This window comes from Telmatherina bonti (assembly GCF_933228915.1).
Source record: "Telmatherina bonti genome assembly, chromosome: 1".
Lineage (NCBI taxonomy): Eukaryota > Metazoa > Chordata > Actinopteri > Atheriniformes > Telmatherinidae > Telmatherina > Telmatherina bonti.
The window spans coordinates 5350446-5370551 of NC_136619.1; the positions used below are offsets into that span (position 1 = coordinate 5350446).

General features: G+C 45.6%; 1 protein-coding gene across 1 annotated transcript; it reads right to left on the reverse strand.

Annotated features, from left to right (window-relative positions):
* Positions 1-13725, reverse strand: cUnh16orf87 (chromosome Un C16orf87 homolog). Its single transcript, XM_079245938.1, has 5 exons — positions 13496-13725; positions 1937-2036; positions 1195-1374; positions 671-789; positions 1-113 (listed from the first exon to the last, which is right to left on the reverse strand). The coding sequence occupies exons 1-4, from the start codon at positions 13559-13561 to the stop codon at positions 671-673; spliced, it is 465 nt and encodes a 154-aa protein (XP_079102064.1). The 5' UTR covers positions 13562-13725; the 3' UTR covers positions 1-113.
* Between the last annotated feature and the right edge of the window lie 6381 nt (positions 13726-20106).

The window sequence follows — 20106 nt, forward strand, 5'->3', positions numbered from 1 at the left end:
CAGTATTAGACTGCCCATGATCTAAGGCGTTTTCCCCTCTTACCGGAACTTTTACATGAGGTGACTTGAGGAGTGCAGTCTTTAGAGTTGTGTCATTAAAGTCTCCTGCCACGCTGTGAATGATATGAAAATGGGCCCGTTGCCGTTAGTTTATGGCGTTCAGCAGGAGAAAGAAGGTTTGCCAGCATGCATGTATGGTAGGATTTTAACACAGCGATGATAACTACTGCTATAAAATGTCTTATTTTCATGTTTATTTTCTACTGGGAAAAAATATGACCTGATTTGAATTACTGCAGCAGAAAGTGACATTTATTTGAAGAGTGAATTTCTTTATTTATTCATGGTCTTAAAGTAAAAAAAAAAAAAAAAAAAAAAAAAAAAAAGGAAGCTTCATGATGCAAAATGGATGAGAGTACTGTCAACAGAACAGTCAGGAAATGACATTTTTCCGTGTGTCTGTCAACAATGTAAACCTGAACAATAGAAACCAAACTACCAGATCATTCTGCCCTGCAAACGTTTTTGCAGCATGAATGTGCATGATGACAAACACGTGATGTGGTTTAGTTTTCTGTATGCTATCCTGTGATGCAAGTAAAGCACATGAAAGTTCAGTTCAAACTTGATTGGCCATCTTGAGTCATCCTGGTTTTGTCCAGGCTTGTACCTATAAGATGAGCGTCTGTCCCAGGATCTTGCGGTTGATCTCAGCCAAGGCCACAGAAAAGACAAAAGCCTTCTCATCGGAGAGACCAGCGTAAATATCCACCTCCTTCTCCTGTTTCTCTGTCAACACAGAATGATCCACACATTAGCATCTGGCCACAGTTTTTCAGGTGCTTCTAAAGATTCACTGCAAAAAGTTTATCTGATCAGTTCATCAGCACAGAAGCTACAGAATAAAGACCAACACAGGCTTCATGAAGAAGTAAAACATCCCACCTCCTCCTCATACTGGTCTCCAGTATGACGAGGTGGTACTAGACTGGAGACCAGTATCATCTGACCAACCAGTGGACACCACTTGGAGAACCACAGAACCAGAATCACAGAAGATTCTGGTTCTGTGGAAGTACTCACATGTCAGCTGTACTGGTTATTCTACAGAAACAACATCCTTCCCAGTTCCAGCTGCTTGTAAAGTTGGATAATGAGGGTTTGCAACGTTCATAGTGTGTGGAAAACCCATACCTTTCTCCTCTTCCTGCTTCTTCAGACCCACTGTCTTTGGTCTGCCCCGGCCCCTACGGATGGTATCTGATTGGCTGTTGGTGCGGGGTCTTCTCCGGTTCTCCATGTCGTTGGTTAGTGGGGAGTCAATCCTCTCTTTACGAATACGCTCCGTCCTTCTTCGCTTAAAGTTCAACATGTCTGAAAGGAGAAAGATACAACATTGTGGCAGTTTTATCTGCGGCATCTGTCTGAGACCAGACATCATCACCATCATCACCATTATCATCATCATCATTATGATTGGCTGCTCCTCATCGGACATCAGACAATACCATCAATATAAGCTCTCTGATTGGTGAAAAGTTTGACAGGAAATGCCTTCACCTTCATTTCCAGGTGAAAAGAGTCTCTTGGCAATGATGGCAAAATGGTCTCTTAGCAAGATAGTGGTGATATAGTGATGAAAATGAGATAAATAACAGTGTTAAAATGCATAATTGTGGATTTATCATACAGTGTCTGAATAAACAGTTTGTGTCTGGACTGGAGAAAGTCCAAACATCTTTATTCACTATGAGCTGGATGTCCGAGATCAACTCCAGACAAATATGTTAAGTTTCTGTAATTTGGGGCATTGAAGCGTTTTTCTCTTTCCAGTTTCTACCGAACCTTCACTACATTAAATAAATATAGCAAATATTAAAACACCGGAAAACTGACAGTTTTCCTACAAATTACTGAGTGTGTGAAGGCAATTTACCTGTAATGGCTGAAGAGGAACATTCATTTAGCCTGGCATTGAGGAGCTTCCTGCTGATGAACACGTAACCACACGGGCAGGACTTGCAGGCAACAGGGATCTATAAACATAAAACATGAAGAGCTTCAGCACTAAGAGCACAGAGGAAATGTGCAACATGAGAAAAGGCACAGCATCCATCTCCGTCCTGGCCTCTCCTCTTCCTCAGAACGGCGACCCTGATCCACACCTCCTTCCAAGGGGAACTTCAACACTAACACGAAATTCACTGCTTCTTTCAAGTTCTTTAAACGTGTTTCAAATCTTGAACACAACGTAACACAAATTAATCAGGAAATTTCTAATTTCATTCATCAATTATTCATCTGATTTTGCATTTGTCACCCATCACCCTTTAGATGCAGGTTGGCCATAACTCTTCCTTTTATTTGTCACATCACTACTGTGCTTATCAAAATATTTTTTTACACTCTCCACCTGCACTCACCGACACATCAGTGTCTGCCTCGGTGAGACTGTATTACTTTGCTATTTTTTCTGAGTTTTTGTGCGGACGCAACAGTGATAAATGAGACCCTAGATCAGAAAGTGGACCAGACTGGATCATGATGTGATCAAGATATGGACCAGGACATGATGGTAGACTGAATGTCTTCATTCAATGAACTTCTGCATTTAGGTTCAGGACTGGTCTGTCCATATCAGTCAGACCTGATCCAAGCACTGTTGCAGTATGGAGAGCCATTTCATTCATAATTTAAAAAAAATACATAAAACTTTTGTAATCAACACAAATTTAATTAATAACAGACAGATATATTCCCATGGAATTGTGAAATGAGAGTGTGGTTTTCGTCCGGGTCGCGGAACAGTGGACCAGCTCTATACCTTCTTTGGGGTCCTGGAAGGGACATGGGAGTTTGCCCAACCAGTCTACATGTGCTTTGTGGACCTGGAGAAGACATTGGACTATGTTCCCTGGGGACACCGTGTGGGGTACGCCGGGAGTATGAAGTACCGGACCCCATTGTATGGGCTGGCCGATCTCTGTACGACAGGTGTCAGAGTTTGGCCCGCATTGCTAGTCGGATTAATTTCCGGTGAGAGTTGGACTCCGCCAAGGCTGCCCTTTATCACCGATTCTGTTCATAACTTATATGGACAGAATTTCTAGGCACAGCCGAGGTGTTGAGGGGATCCGGTTTGGTGACCTCAGGATTCGGTCTCTGCTAGTCCTTTTGGCGTCATCTGGTCGTGATCTCCAGCTCTTGCTTGAGCGATTCGCAGTGTGAAGCGGGTGGAATGGGAATCAGCACCTCCAAATCTGAGACCATGGTCCTCAGCCGGAATAGGGTGGATTGCCCTCTCCGGGTCGGGAGTCAGGTCCTGCCTCAAGTGGAGGAGTTTAAATATCTCAAGTTCTTGTCCACAAGTGAGGGAAGGATGGAGCGTGAGATCGACAGACGGATCGGTGCGGTGTCTGCAGTAATGCAGACTCTGCACCGGTCTGTCGTGTTGAACAACGAGATGAGTCATAAGGTGAAGCTCTCGATTTACCAGTCAATCTATGTTTCTACCCTCACCTATAGTCATGTGCTCATGTGCAGGTCGTGACCGAAAGAAAGATCTTGTATACAGGCAGCAGAAATGAGTTTCCTCCGCAGGGTGGCCGGGCTCTCCCTTAGAGATAGGGTGAGGAACTTGGTCATTGAGAGGAACCAGTTGAGGTGGCTCAGGTATCTCGTCAGGATGCCTCCTGGACCTCCCTGGTGAGGTGTTCCAGGCACGTCCCTCTGGGAGGAGACTCCAGGGAAGACCCAGGACACGCTGGAGGGATTATTTGCCAAAGAGTTGGCAAATGCAAATTCACACCTTGAATTTGGTCCTTTGAGCATATCTTTGGAATTACCAGAAGGTCAAAACATGCCTGAAACTCAAATGGTCCCATAGAGACCTGAGATGTGTAAAGATTTGAATAAAATTTCCCAAACTGGTCATTTATAGTTATGGGATGACTAGAGGTTCAGTGTAATAACACAGACAGCAGAGGATCTTCTGAGTTGATGTAAAAAAATTTGGCCATATATATTTTTGCTATGATTGTAGTAGGTTTGCTTTGTTTTTGAGTAGTATTTCCTTTCTGTTGGAGGGATTTTTGAATTCTGATTAAAGTAGAAGTCTCTCTTTAGTCTGGACTTGGAGTAACAGCATATTTATTGTAGGGCTGCTCAATCATGGCAAAAATTATAATCACGATTATTTTGACTGAAATTGAGATCTCGATTATTTAACACAATTATCCAGTATTTTTAAACAACATGCGCGTTGTAGTGTTCTTGACTCCGTGTTGTGCATTGCACGGTTCCAAGTTGTTTAATCTGCTTTTACCGCTTATATAGGAACTATTTACATTGGCCTCGATGTACGTTTCATGCCAAACAGCTGCTGTCAAGCTACAGCGTGTTTTTCTCATTCGCCTGTAGAAAGACGGCTGATTTGAACCAGCTGATTAATGCGTTGCTATGGTAAGGGATTTTACAGTGTTTAACTCGCCAAACTACGTGTGCGTTTATACAAAAATTTAGCGAGAACAGAGGCTGAATGAAACCAAAGCGGATGTGGGAGGAGTTCACAGCACAGCGCTGCACTGCCAGTGACGCTCGATTCAGAACTGAAGACAGCAAGAGAGGAAACGGTGATGCGTGAAAAAACATTTGGTCTCTTTACATACACTTCACTTTTTTTTTCTTTTTTTTTTTTTTTTTGTCTTGTCCAGCATTTAGGCAAGCAGAATGATGGTCTGGATGCTGTGTTCTGCTGAGCAAATTTTCTCTGCCAAGGGAAGCTTTATAGATATAATGATCCCCATGACTTTCTGAATTTTTATTTTATTTCTATATTTATTTTGTATTGTTGTTTGAATTGTAGAGTTTGTACTGCTGGACCAGAGAGGACAGACGAAAGACAGAAAGAGAAAGGAGAAAAAACACCTCATAAGAAAAGTGAAAGAGATAAAGGGAGAGAAAAGGGAGAGAAAAAAAACCAACTAAAAAATAACCCAAAAACAAAAAGAAAGAAAACGACCTACAGATGTATACATATACACATTCAGGCACACACATACATATACACACACATACACACGCATACATACACATACATATACACACACGTATACACACATAATATACATATATACACATATATATACATATGTACACATATACATATACACACACACCTCTATGCACACACATACACACATACATACGTACAAACATATACGCACTTGCCAGTATTAACACATATACATACACATACAAGCCAACTTTAGATCATAGTAACTAAACTATGAATCTAAAAAGTTAAATATAAATGAGAAACAAACAGAAATGAGAAAACTAGCTGCTGTTAGTGAATAAACCTGCAGACGACTCGGTGACTGTGTCACATGCAGAACATGCAGAGTGGAACGTGTTCAGAGAAGATCATGCCAGTGTGACCCCTCCCACACAAAGGCAAGAGGCACGCCAGGAGTACCCCCGAGACCCGGGCCATCGGCAGCCTCCCCCAGGCGCAGACCCCAACCGCCCCACCCCGGAGCCAGCCATGCGCCGACCCAGGAGGCAGCAGAGGGGGGTCCCAGCCAGAGTCCCCCGCAGTCAGGGGGAACAGGCCCCAGCAGGCCCGGACCAGCGAGGACCGGCCCCGCTGGGCACCGGCCACCCAGGGCAGACAGAGCGCGGGCCCCACGGCCCCAAGAGCCCAGAAGCAACCCCCCACCCCCGCAGGCAGAGGGCCCAGCCCACACCGACGGAGGGCCGGGATCCCCAGACCGCCACCGAGCGGCAGCCAGGCCGCGCCCCAGTGCACCAACAGCGCTCCCCGAGCACCAAGACCCTCCACGCACCCACGCACACACACACACACACACGCACACACACACACACACGCACACATACACCCACCCACCTACCCCCACCCACACGCATCCACACTTCCTCCTTAAACACACCCTATCCACCCATTCTCTTACACACGCTCAAACTCACACTCTCCTACCCCCGTTCTTTATACACACACACCCCCTCACACACACATCCCTGCTCCCTCTATAATCACCCATTCTTCCATACACGCATACCCCACTCTACACACACACATACCTCCCTACACCCCTCTATCCACATTCACACTCCTCATTGTACACCCACCCCATCACTTCCCCATACCACCAACATAACCCCACATACACACCCCCACCCATCTGCTTACACCCCCACTTCCTCCTATCCCAGCGGCCATCCACTTTCCTAAATTCTTTCACCCTGATCCCCCCACCCCCCCTCTCTACCCTAACATTCATTCACCACTTCATCCATTGGCTCATGCACGCCCTCACCTTTCTTTCCCAACGTGTCCCCTGTGAGATACCCCCGGGGGAGCAGGGGATAGGAGGGCCCCGATCAGGGCCCCACAACTACCCCCCACCCCTGTCAATGCCCCCCCACCACTTCACACATGCAGCCGATCCAGCACCACCCAGGGCCAGCAGCAGTCCCACCCCTGCCAGGCCAGCCCAGACCCAGGTCCCCTGAACAGCACCACTCCCCCGCCCAAACTCCTCCGGCACATACATACACCTCTCTTAACCACTCTTTTATTTTCTCCTTGTATTACGCCCCTGGATAGTGGGAAATGGCCTTACAGTCAATCAGGCAGAGCGCTTACTAAAATGGCATGACAATATTTCTACAGATTTTGGGATTCAGCACACATAAGGCGCACCAGGTTAAAAGGCACACCGCCGATTTTTGCGAAAATGTGTGGCTTGTAAGTATGCGTTATGGCCCGAAAAATATGGTAGTTTACAGCTACGAAAACTTTCAACAACAAACGGAGACCTGATCAATCACAGCAATGCTTTAAATTACAACTGATAAAAGAACACTACTGTAGAAATATAAACAATATTCTTAGTATATTATATTGATCAGCTGATTTTACACTGGTGTCATAGCCTGAATTATTCACATATATATATTTTAGCAACAGAACCCTGATGTCACCTGTAAGTTTCTGAAGAGCTGAACTGAAGCTTGTTGGGCAGTTCTCACAGTTGCCATTTTGACAGCGTCACATGTGTTGTCTCTCCCGGATAATACAAAAAAAGGTAGAGCTGAGAGGGGGGCTGTGAGCGTTGGGGTGGATGATTGACATCTATCTATTGATATCTGGATTCGGTTTCCCAGCGGCCTTGGGCCGGCGCAACCCCCCCTGAGACATGTTCATAGATGCTCTGTCCCCCTCCTCATCCACCCCCAGTCCCCTCCCACATGACTCACCACCTTCCTGGACTTTGTGTGTCTTGTTTAGTTTGTGCTTCAGTGTATGAGGTTTTTTTTCTCTGTATTTTCGGACCGCGTCTTCCTGGCGCGGCCCGGAGTTAACATGACCTTTTTTGCCCTCGACCCCCTATGATCCTAATGTATCTCTGTTCTTATCTATTGTAAGGCAGGGCTGGTATACTAGCTGCATGGCCTAAGCTTAGGCTCGGTACTGTATTGCTCTTTAGTCATGACTGAATGTCTGACCTTGGACGAGCTGGCTTGAACTCTGAATTTCCCCTCGGGAATGAATAAAGTATCTTTGATTTGATTTGATCAAGCAAACTCCAGCCTGCCTGTAGCTAAGAGCTATCTGAGCTAACCCGGACCTAACAGGAGCTAACCAGCCAACAGAGGTAAGCAGGCTAAAGCTAAGTCACGCCATTAAACGGCTAAAAATTGCAGTGGTTGTACATTCCTCCTTCTTGAAGCAGGATTTCAGTTACCTGTCAATCAAAGGGACATGCCCCTAATTATGCCGAATTTTGAGATGAAATTACTTCTAAATTCAGGCTTAGAAAAAAATTTCACTCCCCCCACAGTTGTCATGAAGGTAAACCTGACCTATTAAACCTGAAATGGTTTAATAGGTCTCAAAAACATGAGAGTCTATGGGGATTTGCTCTGTTGAGCCCCTAGTGGATGAGGGTGGAACCGCAATTTTTAGCATTTCCGCAGAGCCTTCATTTTTAACCGCCGGAGGTTGTCGGTTGGTCTCAACTTGGTTATGAAGTCATTCTCAGTTCTGATCTCGGAGTCAAATTGAACACAACATAAGCCATCAAAAGGAATGGCAATGACCGGTGTGTCAAGGAAAAGAAGAAATCCCTGCAAGGATTGACAGGCAGAGGTCCCGAGGCGTTCCCAGGCCAGCCGAGAGATGTAATCCCTCCAGCGTGTCCTGGGTCTTCCCCGGGGTCTCCTCCCCGAGGGACGTGCCTGGAACACCTCACCAGGGAGGCGTCCAGGAGGCATCCTGACCAGATGCCCGAGCCACCTCAACTGGTTCCTCTCGATGCGAAGGAGCAGCGGCTCTACTCTGAGCCCCTCCCGGATGACTGAGCTCCTCACCCTATCTCTAAGGGAGAGCCCGGCCACCCTGCGGAGGAAACTCATTTCAGCCGCCTGTATACGAGATCTCGTTCTTTCGGTCACGACCCACAGCTCATGACCATAGGTGAGGGTAGGAACGTAGATCGACTGGTAAATCGAGAGCTTCGCCTTCTGGCTCAGCTCCTTCTTCACCACGACAGACCGGCGCAGAGCCCGCATTACTGCAGACGCCGCACCGATCCGTCTGTCGAACTCACGCTCCATCCTTCCCTCACTCGTGAACAAGACCCCGAGATATTTAAACTCCTCCACTTGAGGCAGGACCTGACTCCCGACCCGGAGAGGGCAATCCACCCTATTCCGGCTGAGGACCATGGTCTCAGATTTTGAGGTGCTGATTCTCATCCCAGCCGCTACACACTCGGCCGCGAATCGCTCAAGTGAGAGCTGGAGATCACGATGAGACGAAGCCAACAGGACCACGTCATCCGCAAAAAGCAGGGACCCAATCCTGAGGCCACCAAGTCGGATCCCCTCAACCCCTCGGCTGCGCCTAGAAATTCTGTCCATATAAGTTATGAACAGAATCGGTGATAAAGGGCAGCCTTGGCGGAGTCCAACTCACACCGGAAACGAATCCGACTTACTACCGGCAATGCGGACCAAGCTCTGACACCTGTCGTACAGGGACCGGACAGCTCGCACAAGGGGGTCCGGTACCCCATACTCCCGGAGTACCCCCCACAGGAGCCCCCGGGGGACACGGTCGAATGCCTTCTCCAGGTCCACAAAGCACATGTAGACTGGTTGGGCAAACCAACGACCTTGCAGCCACAGCTCCGGCTGGCCGCCTCAGCAATAGAGGCAGGGAACACAGCCCATTCGGACTTAATGTCCCCCGCCTCACCCGGGACATGTTCGAAGCTCTGCTGAAGGTGGGAGTTGAAGCTCGCTCTAACAGGGGACTCAGCCAGACGTTCCCAGCAGACCCTCACAACACGTTTGGGCCTGCCAGCTCTGACCGGCTTCCTCCCCCACCATCTGAGCCAACTCACCACCAGGTGGTGATCAGTTGACAGCTCCGCCCCCCTCTTCACCCGAGTGTCCAAGGCATGTGGCCGCAGGTCCGACGATACGACTACAAAGTCGATCATTGAACTGCAGCCCAGGGAATCCTGATGCCAGGTGTACATATGGACACTCTTATGCTGGAACATGGTGTTCGTTATAGACAATCCATGACGAGCACAGAAGTCCAACAACAAAACACCATTTGGGTTCAGAGGGGGGGGACCATGCCTCCCAATCACTCCCCTCCAGGTCTCACTGTCATTGCCCACGTGAGCATTGAAGTCCCCCAGCAGAACTTGGTAATGCATGCTTGGTCTGGTCCCTCCCCTAGACACCTGTTTGCCATGGGTGACCCTACCAGGGGCATAAAGCCCCCGACAACATAGCTGCTAGGATCTTCGGGACGCACAAACCCCTCCACCACGATAAGGTGACGGCTCAGGGAGAGAACAAATGAAATTTTGACAAATTAAATAATATTTTTAAAATGTATGATACAGGGAAAATAAAATTCATGTAACATTTGATAATAAAAAAATAAATGTAACATTTAAAAATATTGAATTATATTTCACAATGTTTCCTCATTTTATAATTTCATGGTCATATTATATTTGTCTGTTATTAGTTAATACGTTTAGAAATAAATTTATTTTTTTTAGTTATGAATAAAATGCCTTTCCATATTGCAGAGTCCTGCTACAAGTGCTTCTGAACACATACCTGGATGTCCACACCTGCTCAGATTGCACACCTGGATGCGAAACACCTGTAAGCAGCAGCTGGAAGCCAGCATGAGGAGCATAACTGGCCATCTTTAGCAGTTCTGGACATGCTCAGTGGAGCATTTTCCTTCCAGATGTTTCAAAAAATAAAAAAACTGCCTTTTTATCAGATTTTTAATGAGGATCTTCTTCCATCACAGAAATGATCCACCAAACATTCCTGATAAAAAGTATCAAAATTTTCCTCTGCATATTAAAAATGATCACCAAATAATCAACTTCACCTCTCAGCTGATTTATCTATACTCGACTAGTTGAGATATTGGTCAGACCAAACCGTTGTGGTGATTGTTTTTTCTGATGGCTGACTGTATCTGTGACATATGCTGTGTCTCAATTCAGGGTCTGCACACATCCACGGCAGATTCGTTAGCTGCATGCTTCATAGTGGCGTGCCAAGTGCTGTCGAGTTCAAAGGCTCCTCCAAATCCACCCTTCCAATCCGCACTTCGTTTGGCTCCAGATTAGCTTGAAACAAAGGCTCCAAGCGATGCATCCTATGCGCCCTCTCTCATCCCAGAATTCATTGCACGACTGGTAGAAAAGAATAAGCAGCAGAGCGCCGGTGTAGGTACCACACCAGTGAGACTGTTTATTTATTGATTTATTTTTATACACAGGTACATCTCAGAATATTAGAATATTACATAAGATCAATGAAAAAAAGGATATTTTCAACAGAAATGTCAGGCTTCTGAAAAGTATTTCCATGCACTCAGTACTTAGTTGGGCCTCCTTTTGCATGAATTACTGCATCAATGTAGCGTGGCAATGGAAGCAATCAGCAAGTGGTGCTGCTCAGGTGTAATGGAAGCCCAGGTTGCTTTGATAGCAGCCTTCAGGTCATCTAGTTGGGTCTGGTGTCTCTCATCTTCCTCTTGACAATACCCCACAGATTGTCAGATCAGGTGGGTTTGTTGGTCAATCAAGCACAGTAACACCGTGGTCATTCAAGAAGCTTTTGGTACCTTTGGCAGTATAGGCAGGTGCAAAGTCCTGCTGGGAAATTAAATCTGCATCTCCAGGGGTGTCAAACTCCAGTCCTCGAGGGCCGGTATCCGGCAGGCTTTTGTTGTTTCCCTCCACCAACACAGCTGATTCAAATCAAATGCATGCAGCAGCTTCTTGTCAACCTGTTTTTAAGTTTCAGTCAGGCGTGTTGGAGCATGGAGACAACAAAAACCTGCAGGATACCGGCTCTCGAGGACTGGAGGTTGACACCTGTGCCATAAAGCTTGTCAGCAGAAGGAAGCATGAAGTGCTCTAAAATGTCCTGCTAGATGCTGTGTTGACTGTGACCTTCAGAAAACACAATGGAGCAACACCAGCAGATGACATGGCTCCCCAAACCATCACTGACTGTGGAAACTTCACTCTGGACTTCCAGCAACATGGATTCTGGGCCTCTCCACTCTTCCTCCAGACTCTGGGACCTTGGTTTCCAAATGAAATGCAGAATCTGCTTCCATCTGAGAACCAGTCCAGTCCTTTTTCTCCTTAGCCCAGGTGAGATGCTTCTGTCGGTGTCTCTGATTAAGGAGTGGCTTAACACGAGGAATGGGACATCTGTAGTCCATGTCTAGGATTCGTCTGTTCGTAGCGGCTCCTGATGTGCTGAGTCCAGCTTCAGTCCACTCCTTGTGAAGCTCCCCAGATTCTTGAATGGATGTTGCTTGACAATCCTCTCAAGGCAGCAGTTCTGCCTTTTGCTGGTGCACATTTTCCTTCCACTCAATTTGCCATTAATATGCTTGGATCCAGCACTCTGTGAACAAGCAGCTTCTTCAGAATGAACTTTTATGGCTTTCCCTCCTTGTGGAGGGTCAATGATCGTCTTCTGGACATCTGTCAGGTCAGCAATCTTCCCCATGATTGTGTCGCCGTCTGACCCAGGTGAGAGACCATTTAAAGGTTTAGGATACCTTTGCAGGTATTTTGGGTTAATTATTTGATTAGGCTGTGACACCATGACTTTTCAAGATTGAAAGTCAATATTCTAATTTCCTGAGACACTGCATTCAAAATTTCAAGGATTAGAAATTTGAAATGTGTCACTCTATGTGTAATTAATCTATATAATATATGGGTTTCACATTCTGAAATAAGTGACAAAAATATTGAACTTTTTCATAATACTCTAATTTTCTGAGATATACTTGTACATACACCCAGCAGACAAGCTGGGAGGACAGTGGCATTGTGTCCTATAACCACGAATAATTTTAAATACAGTTGACCTCAATTGTCTTCGTCCCCTTTCATTAAAGAAAAGGCTGGATTTATGACAATCACTCAAATTACTGGAGACTGAAAAAAGGAACAATAACTAAAAATGTCCTTAATTATGATTTAATGACATAAGAATGTTTTGTCATTTAATTGGGTGAAAGAAACAAACAGGAGAAATCAGAGCTCTTTTCTGATAACCAGTGGGACAAAATACCTGTCAACTGGTGCAGAAGTCTGACTGGGAGGAACATAAAACACCTGACTGGAGTGGAAACATCAAAGGATTGTTCAATTAAATATTAGTTTACAACTGATATTATTTGACCATATTTGTCTGCTTTTTAAAAAAAATCTTTCTATTGAACTGGAATTAGAAAAGTAATGTAATAATGTCATCCTATTTCCCAGGCAGCAGTTTTTGTCCTTCTTTAATGGGAGGGTATGAATACATAAGAGGATGACTGTATATGTGTCTAACCATGATTATTTTCCACTGAAGTTAACGTCAGATTGCCAGGATGAGCTGTCAGCCAGAGGAGAGCTCGTCTAAACCGCCTCCTCCTCGTGTTGCTCATTTAATTACAAAGAAAATTACAATAAATCCAATTAAAATTACCGGCACCATTTTATGTCATTTTTAAAATGTTTTCGGGTTTTTTTTTTGGTTTTTTTTTGTGGAAGAATGGGGTCAGTAATTAGATAAACTTGGCGTATGTAACTGCTAGGAAACAGAGCACTATGGGTAATTCTCCAACACTAGATAGGCCGTCTCATTTCATCGACAAACAAGCAAACTTTGGTGTGTGCAGACGACGTGGAGCACTTTGTAGCCTACGTACAGGTAGTCTTCACACCTGGAAGTGTGCAGACCCTGAATTGAGACACAGCTGTTTTCATCTCGTCAAACTAATGAGCTTGCTCAGCCTTTAACCACGGCACGTGCTCTCGCCTGGACCCACCTCCCGTTGCCACTGATTTACTTCCCGACATGTAAATAAACAACGTGATTACGAGACAGATAGGTCTCCTCTCACCTGTTGGTCGCATTCAGGACAGGATTTAGTAGCCATTTTGACCTTCTTTGTTTTATTTGTCGACATATTCCCTTTTCTTCCCACCGGAGATGGCGGCTACAGCTCTCTGAAACACATGGACGGTGTCCGATTCCTCCAACATATGTTCATTTATACATGCTAAAAACATACATCAGTACGGCATAAAATCCACATTTACAGCTCTTAAAGGACAACTCTCTTCCGACTGCTGAGACTGTTCAAGATGTGAGCATGCGCAAAACGTATCCATCTGTTGATGCGTTGCGTTCAGGGTCATTGGTAAAAGAGGCAGATGCTTTATGGCAATTTTGTCTTTCACAGAACAGATGCATAACAAGGACGGCTAAATGTATTACGAGACATCAGACTGATAAAACAATAAAATCACCCATAAAGAAATTAAAATCGGTTTTGTCTGGTTATCTAAATTGGTTTTAAAAAGATATTTTATGTCCATGAAGTTCACATAATAAGAAAGTTGGAAAAAGTACCAGATTTCCTTGTTTTAGAAAAGTTATTTTTTCTTTTTATAAAACTTTATTAAAGAATATAACAATTTTCAGAGAAAGTGCATGACAAAGAGAGAAAAATACACTTAGGGCCTTTACAAAGAACTGTCATGTACAAAAGAGTTAGGAAGCTGAACTGAGTAACCATTTATGATGGTCCCCAAGAGTCAAAAGAAGGGAAGGTCATGGTGGCAAAAAATTGTCCAAAAGAAGGTGTGCTTTCTCTGTGTGATGGTTTACCTTTCAAGTCCTCACTGTCATCACAATCAGTGGCTGGAACAAGCACCTTAGTTTAACTTTTTCTTGCCCGAGAGTCCCACATTGAATAATCATAGTCCTGAAGTAACAAATTAACAAAACATGAACTACACTATATGTAACAGATTTAATTACACATAAATAAAAGAAGATGTAAAAAATAAAAATTAACAAACACATAAAACAAAAACAAAACAAAAAAAATAAATTAATTAAAAAAAAAAAAAAATAAATTAAAAAAAAAAAAATATATATATATATATATATATATATATATATATATATATATATATATATATATATATATATATATATATATATATATATATATGCAGATAAGAACAAGAAGAGTGAAGAGGAAAAAAGTAATATTCAATAAATGCAACTCATCGAGGACAAAACAATGCAAGACACTTAAATTGAGTAAGGTTAATTGTGGACTAAAATTAGTCATATTTGTTTATCAGTTCCCTCAGTTTGTTTGCCTGAGGACAGTTTGACATTCATGTAATACATTGTTTAAACAAAGTTATTTCTCTTATTAAAGCTTGAATTACTGGGGGAATTTCGCTAAAAGGACACTTGTGAATGTAGTATCAAGTTGTTAATTAAAAACTAATGTTTTTGTCCTTTGTGAGCAAACCGAGCTTTATATTGATATATGAAAATGTATCTTTCTCTATGCTTATGGATTTGGATTTCAGATGGTCAGCCAATGACTTCCAGATGGGGTTAACATGAGGGCAACTGAAAAACAGATGTTCTGTTGTTTCCTTAGATGACAGTTTTCGACTTCTATCTTAACTTTATTGTTTATTAAATTGTTTGAGGGGTAAATTCCCTAAATGCATTTGAAATGTATCAATTTATATTTGGGAGAAAATGGAAATCTTAGAAATTTGGTTCTAATGGGATAAACGTTTCTCTCGTGTTCGTTCAGGGTGAAAGAGGATTTCGCTTTCCCTGGATACAAATAACTGCTCAAATGGTACTTCAAAAAAGTGTTAGTGCATTTACTATCCAAGAAGCTGATTTCTATAATGAGGTTTCTCAGAGAAACTCCCCACACTGTATTGACAGACATGTAAAAGCTGTAAAGTAACAGATTTCCTGTGGCTTAAAGTAACTCTATTGTTCCGAAACAGGATGTTATGTGGATTGAAATTATGCTTAAAAATAAGTTTCTAGAACAGCATGGTCTGTTGGTGGAAGGCAGAGTTTAATCGGAAGCTTAGGTATGTCAAAGTTACATTTTAAAAGAAAATCAATGCCCCCCCCACCTGGTTAAACACAAGTGAGGGTATCACATTTGGTTCCCGTTCTTAATCAAGGATTGCAGCCATTTTATTTTTAGAACACCATTCATCATATCAAAATCTATAGCTTTTCTTCCTCCTTCATCATAAGTTTTAACCAGGTCACCTTTTTTTAAGTAGTAATGTTTTTCTTCTAAATGAAGTTTAATTTGGAAACTTAATTTTATTGATTTCTTTAAATATTTTGGCCAGTATTGGTAATGAGGACGTGGGATAAATCGGTTTAGCAATGGTCTCAGTTTTGGTGAAATGTGTTCCTCCAACCCCTCCCTGAGCCATCACCTTATCGTGGTGGAGGGGTTTGTGTGTCCCGAAGATCCTAGCAGCTATGTTGTCTGGGGCTTTATGCCCCTGGTAGGGTCACCCATGGCAAACAGGTGTCTAGGGGAGGGACCAGACCAAGCACGGCTCATCGACCCCTATGACGACGAACAACCTGTGCATAAATGTTCCTTTGCCCGAACGTGGGTTACCGGGACCCCCCTCTGGAGCCAGGCATGGAGGTGGGGTACGAGAGCGAGCGTCTGGTTGACGGGCCTTCGCCCATGGGGCCCGGTCGGGCTCAGCCCGAAAGGGTTACATGGTCCCCACCTCCCGTGGGCTCACCATCTGCGGGAGGAGCCATAGAGGTCGGGTGCAGTGTGAGCTGGGCGGCAGCAAGGGGCGGGGACCCTGGCGGTCCGATCCCCGGCTGCAGAAGCTGGCTCTAGGGACGTGGAACGTCACCTCTCTGGTGGGGAAGGAGCCTGAGCTTGTGCACGAGGTTGAGCGGTTCCGGCTAGATATAGTTGGACTCACCTCGACGCATGGCTTGGGCTCTGGAACCAGTACCCTCGAGAAGGGCTGGACTTTCTTCCACTCTGGCGTTCCTCATGGTGAGAGGCGCTGAGCAGGTGTGGGCATTCTCATCAGCCCCCAGCTTGGTGCCTGCACGTTGGGGTTTACCCCGGTGGATGAAAGGGTAGTTTCCCTCCCGTCCCCCCTCCCCCGTGGGGGGACGGGTCCTGACTGTTGTCTGTGCTTATGTGCCGAACAGCAGTTCAGAGTACCCACCCTTTCTGGGGTCCTTGGAGGGAGTGCTGGAGGGTGCTCCTTCTGGGGACTCCATTGTTCTGCTGGGGGACTTCAATGCTCACGTGGGCAATGACAATGAGACCTGGAGGGGAGTGATTGGGAGGCATGGTCCCCCCCCTCTGAACCCAAATGGTGTTTTGTTATTGGACTTCTGTGCTCGTCATGGATTGTCCATAACAAACACCATGTTCCAACATAAGAGTGTCCATATGTACACCTGGCATCAGGATTCCCTGGGCCGCAGTTCAATGATGGATTTTGTAGTCGAATCGTCGGACCTGCGGCCACATGCCTTGGACACTCGGGTAAAGAGGCGGGTGGAGCTGTCAACTGATCACCACCTGGTGGTGAGATGGCTCAGATGGTAGGGGAGGAAGCCGGTCAGATCTGGCAGGCCCAAACGTGTTGTGAGGGTCTGCTGGGAACGTCTGGCTGAGTCCCCCATCAGAGCGAGCTTCAACTCCCACCTTCAGCAGAGCTTCAACCATGTCCTGAGTGAGGCAGGGGACATTGAGTCCAAATGGGCTGTGTTCCGTGCCTCTATTGCTGAGGCGGCCGGCCGGAGCTGGGGCTGTAAGGTCGTTGGTGTCTGTCGTGGCGGTAATCCCAGGACTCGTTGGTGGACAGCAGCAGTGAGGGATGCCGTCAAGCTGAAGAAGGAGTCCTATCGGGCCTTCTTGGCCTGTGGTACTCCGGAGGCAGCTGATGGGTACAGACAAGCTAAGCGGTATGCGGCTTCGGCTGTCGCCAAGTCAAAAACTCGAGCATGGGAGAAGTTCGGCGAGGCCATGGTGAAAGACTTCCAGACGGCTTTGAGGCGATTCTGGTCCACCATCCGGTGGCTCAGGAGGGGGAAGCAGTGCTCCGTCAACACTGTGTACAGTGGAGATGGGGAGCTGCTGCCCTTAACTCGGGACATTGTGGGTCGGTGGAAGGAATACTTCAAAGACCTCCTCAATCCTACCAACACGTCTTCCAATGAGGAAGCAGAACTGGAGGACTCAGGGGTGGACTCTCCTATCTCTGGGGCTGAAGTCACTGAGGTGGTCAAAAAGCTCCTTGGTGGCAAGGCCCCGGGGGTGGACGAGATCCGCCCGGAGTTCCTTAAGGCTCTGGATGCTATGGGGCTCTCCTGGCTGACACGCCTCTGCAGCATCGCATGGACATCGGGGCAGTGCCGCTGGATTGGCAGACTGGGGTGGTGGTCCCCCTTTTTAAGAAGGGGGACCAGAGGGTGTGTTCCAATTACAGGGGAAATTACGCTCCTCAGCCTCCCTGGTAAGGTCTATTCAGGGGTCCTGGAGAGGAGGGTCCATTGGATAGTCAAATCTCGGATTGAGGAGGAGCAGTGTGATTTTCGTCCTGGTCGCGGAACAGTGGACCAGCTCTATACCCACTTTGGGGTCCTGGAGGGGGCACGGGAGTTTGCCCAACCAGTCTACATTTGCATTGTGGACCTGGAGAAGGCGTTCAACCGTGTCCCCCGGGGGCTCCTGTAGGGGGTACTCCGGGAGTATGGGGTACTGGACCCCCTTGTGCGAGCCCTCCGGTCCCTGTACGACAGGTGTCAGAACTTGGTCTGCATTGCCGGTAGTAAGTCGGATTAGTTTCCGGTGAGGGTTGGACTCCGCCAAGGCTGCCCTTTATCACCGATTCTGTTCATAACTTATATGGACAGAATTTCTAGGCGCAGCCAAGGTGCGGAGGTGATCCGGCTTGGTGGCCTCAGGATTGGGTCCCTGCTTTTTGCAGATGACATGGTCCTGTTGGCTTCATCTGGTCATGATCTCCAGCTCTCACTTGAGCGATTCGCTGCCGAGTGTGTAGCGGCTGGGATGAGAATCAGCACCTCCAAATCTGAGACAATGGTCCTCAGCCGGAATAGAGTGGATTGCCCTCTCCGGGTCGGGAGTGAGATCCTGCCTCAAGTGGAGGAGTTTAAATATCTCGGGGTCTTGTTCACGAGTGAGGGAAGGATGGAGTGTGAGATCGACAGACGGATCGGTGTGGCGTCTGCAGTAATGCGGACTCTGCGCCGGTCTGTCATGGTGAAGAAGGAGCTGAGCCAGAAGGTGAAGCTCTCAATTTACCAGTCGATCTACGTTCCTTACCCTCACCTATGGTCATGAGCTGTGGGTTGTGACCGAAAGAACGAGATCTCGTATACAGGCAGCTGAAATGAGTTTCCTCCGCAGGGTGGCCGGGCTCTCCCTTAGAAACAGGGTGAGGAGCTTGGTCATCCAGGAGGAAAACTGCAACTCTATTACGGGCGTAGTTGACTCTCTGGACTCCATGGCCAAGCACATGGATGCTGTTGTGGAAAAAATGGATAACATCGACACGAGGGTCATTACATTGCAAAAGGAGAATGCTGCACTCAAAGAAAAAGTGGATGAAATGGACTTACAGAAGAAGATGGAATCTGGGAGTGTCTGGAATAGCGGAATGTACAAAAATGTTAAGCAGTTAGTGCTCAACCTTTTTGGAGAAATCTGTCCTGACATCGCTGCACAGCTCCTCACCCCAGTGGACATCGCACACAGGCTGGGCCCGCGCTCAGACAAAGGGAAATCATGGCGGCGCATCATCGTGCAGTTTATCTCACGGTCGCACCAAAACAAGATCTGGAGAGAAGCCAGAACATCCACCGTGCTCAAGCAGAAAAAGATTTGGATATTGGAGGATCTCACCCAAACCACCAAAGAAGCAAGCAACAAACTATGGCCGGTCGTGGAGCAGGCCAGGAAAGAAGGGAAAAGAGCCGGATTCCGAGGGGCGCATGCTATTATTAATGGCAAACAAATTTCTGTGACTGATATGTGAACTGGTAAAGGTAAGGATAATATAAGAGATGGACCTTAATGTGTTTTTTACAGATAACACGTAATTCAGCTTCATATTGATGAAAGACCTTTATTTCACAAAGATTTAAAAAGGATCTTGACACCAGCTGCTCTTTTTGTGGTAGTTTACCTGAAATTTTGGTGCATATGTTTTGGACTTGCTCCCATGTCAAAACATTCTGGTCCCATCTCCTTAATTTCTTGCTAAATAATCTTCTTTCTGACTTTTCTTTTTCATTCAAGAATATTGTATTTGGTTTCTATGATCATAAGGAAAACAGCTATTTCTTTTTGATTGACTTTATTTTCATTTTGGCTTTTACCTCCATAAATGTAAATACTCTAATTGTAAGCCTTATTTTTATTTGTGATATTGGGAAATACTCAATCTCCATAAAAAATTCAAAGAATTCTAAAGCTATGAAAACTACAACCTTAATCAACAAATATTTGACCCTGTAAAAACTTTTTTTGTTGTAAATCTTTAACATAATTTGTAATACATCTCTTTGTGCTCTTCATTCTTGTTTTCTGCTTTTATTCCCTTCTATTCTTAAGAAAATGTTATCCTTTTCTGTATGTGGCCCCCA

Coding starts and splice junctions, on each gene's coding strand:
- cUnh16orf87 (XM_079245938.1), bottom strand. CDS start 13,561: ATGTCGACAAATAAAACAAAGAAGGTCAAAATGGCTACTAAATCCTGT. Junction 2,037..13,495: donor GTCCTGAATGCGACCAACAG/GTGAGAGGAGAC, acceptor TTATGTTTATAG/ATCCCTGTTGCCTGCAAGTC. Junction 1,375..1,936: donor TTCCTCTTCAGCCATTACAG/GTAAATTGCCTT, acceptor TTCTCCTTTCAG/ACATGTTGAACTTTAAGCGA.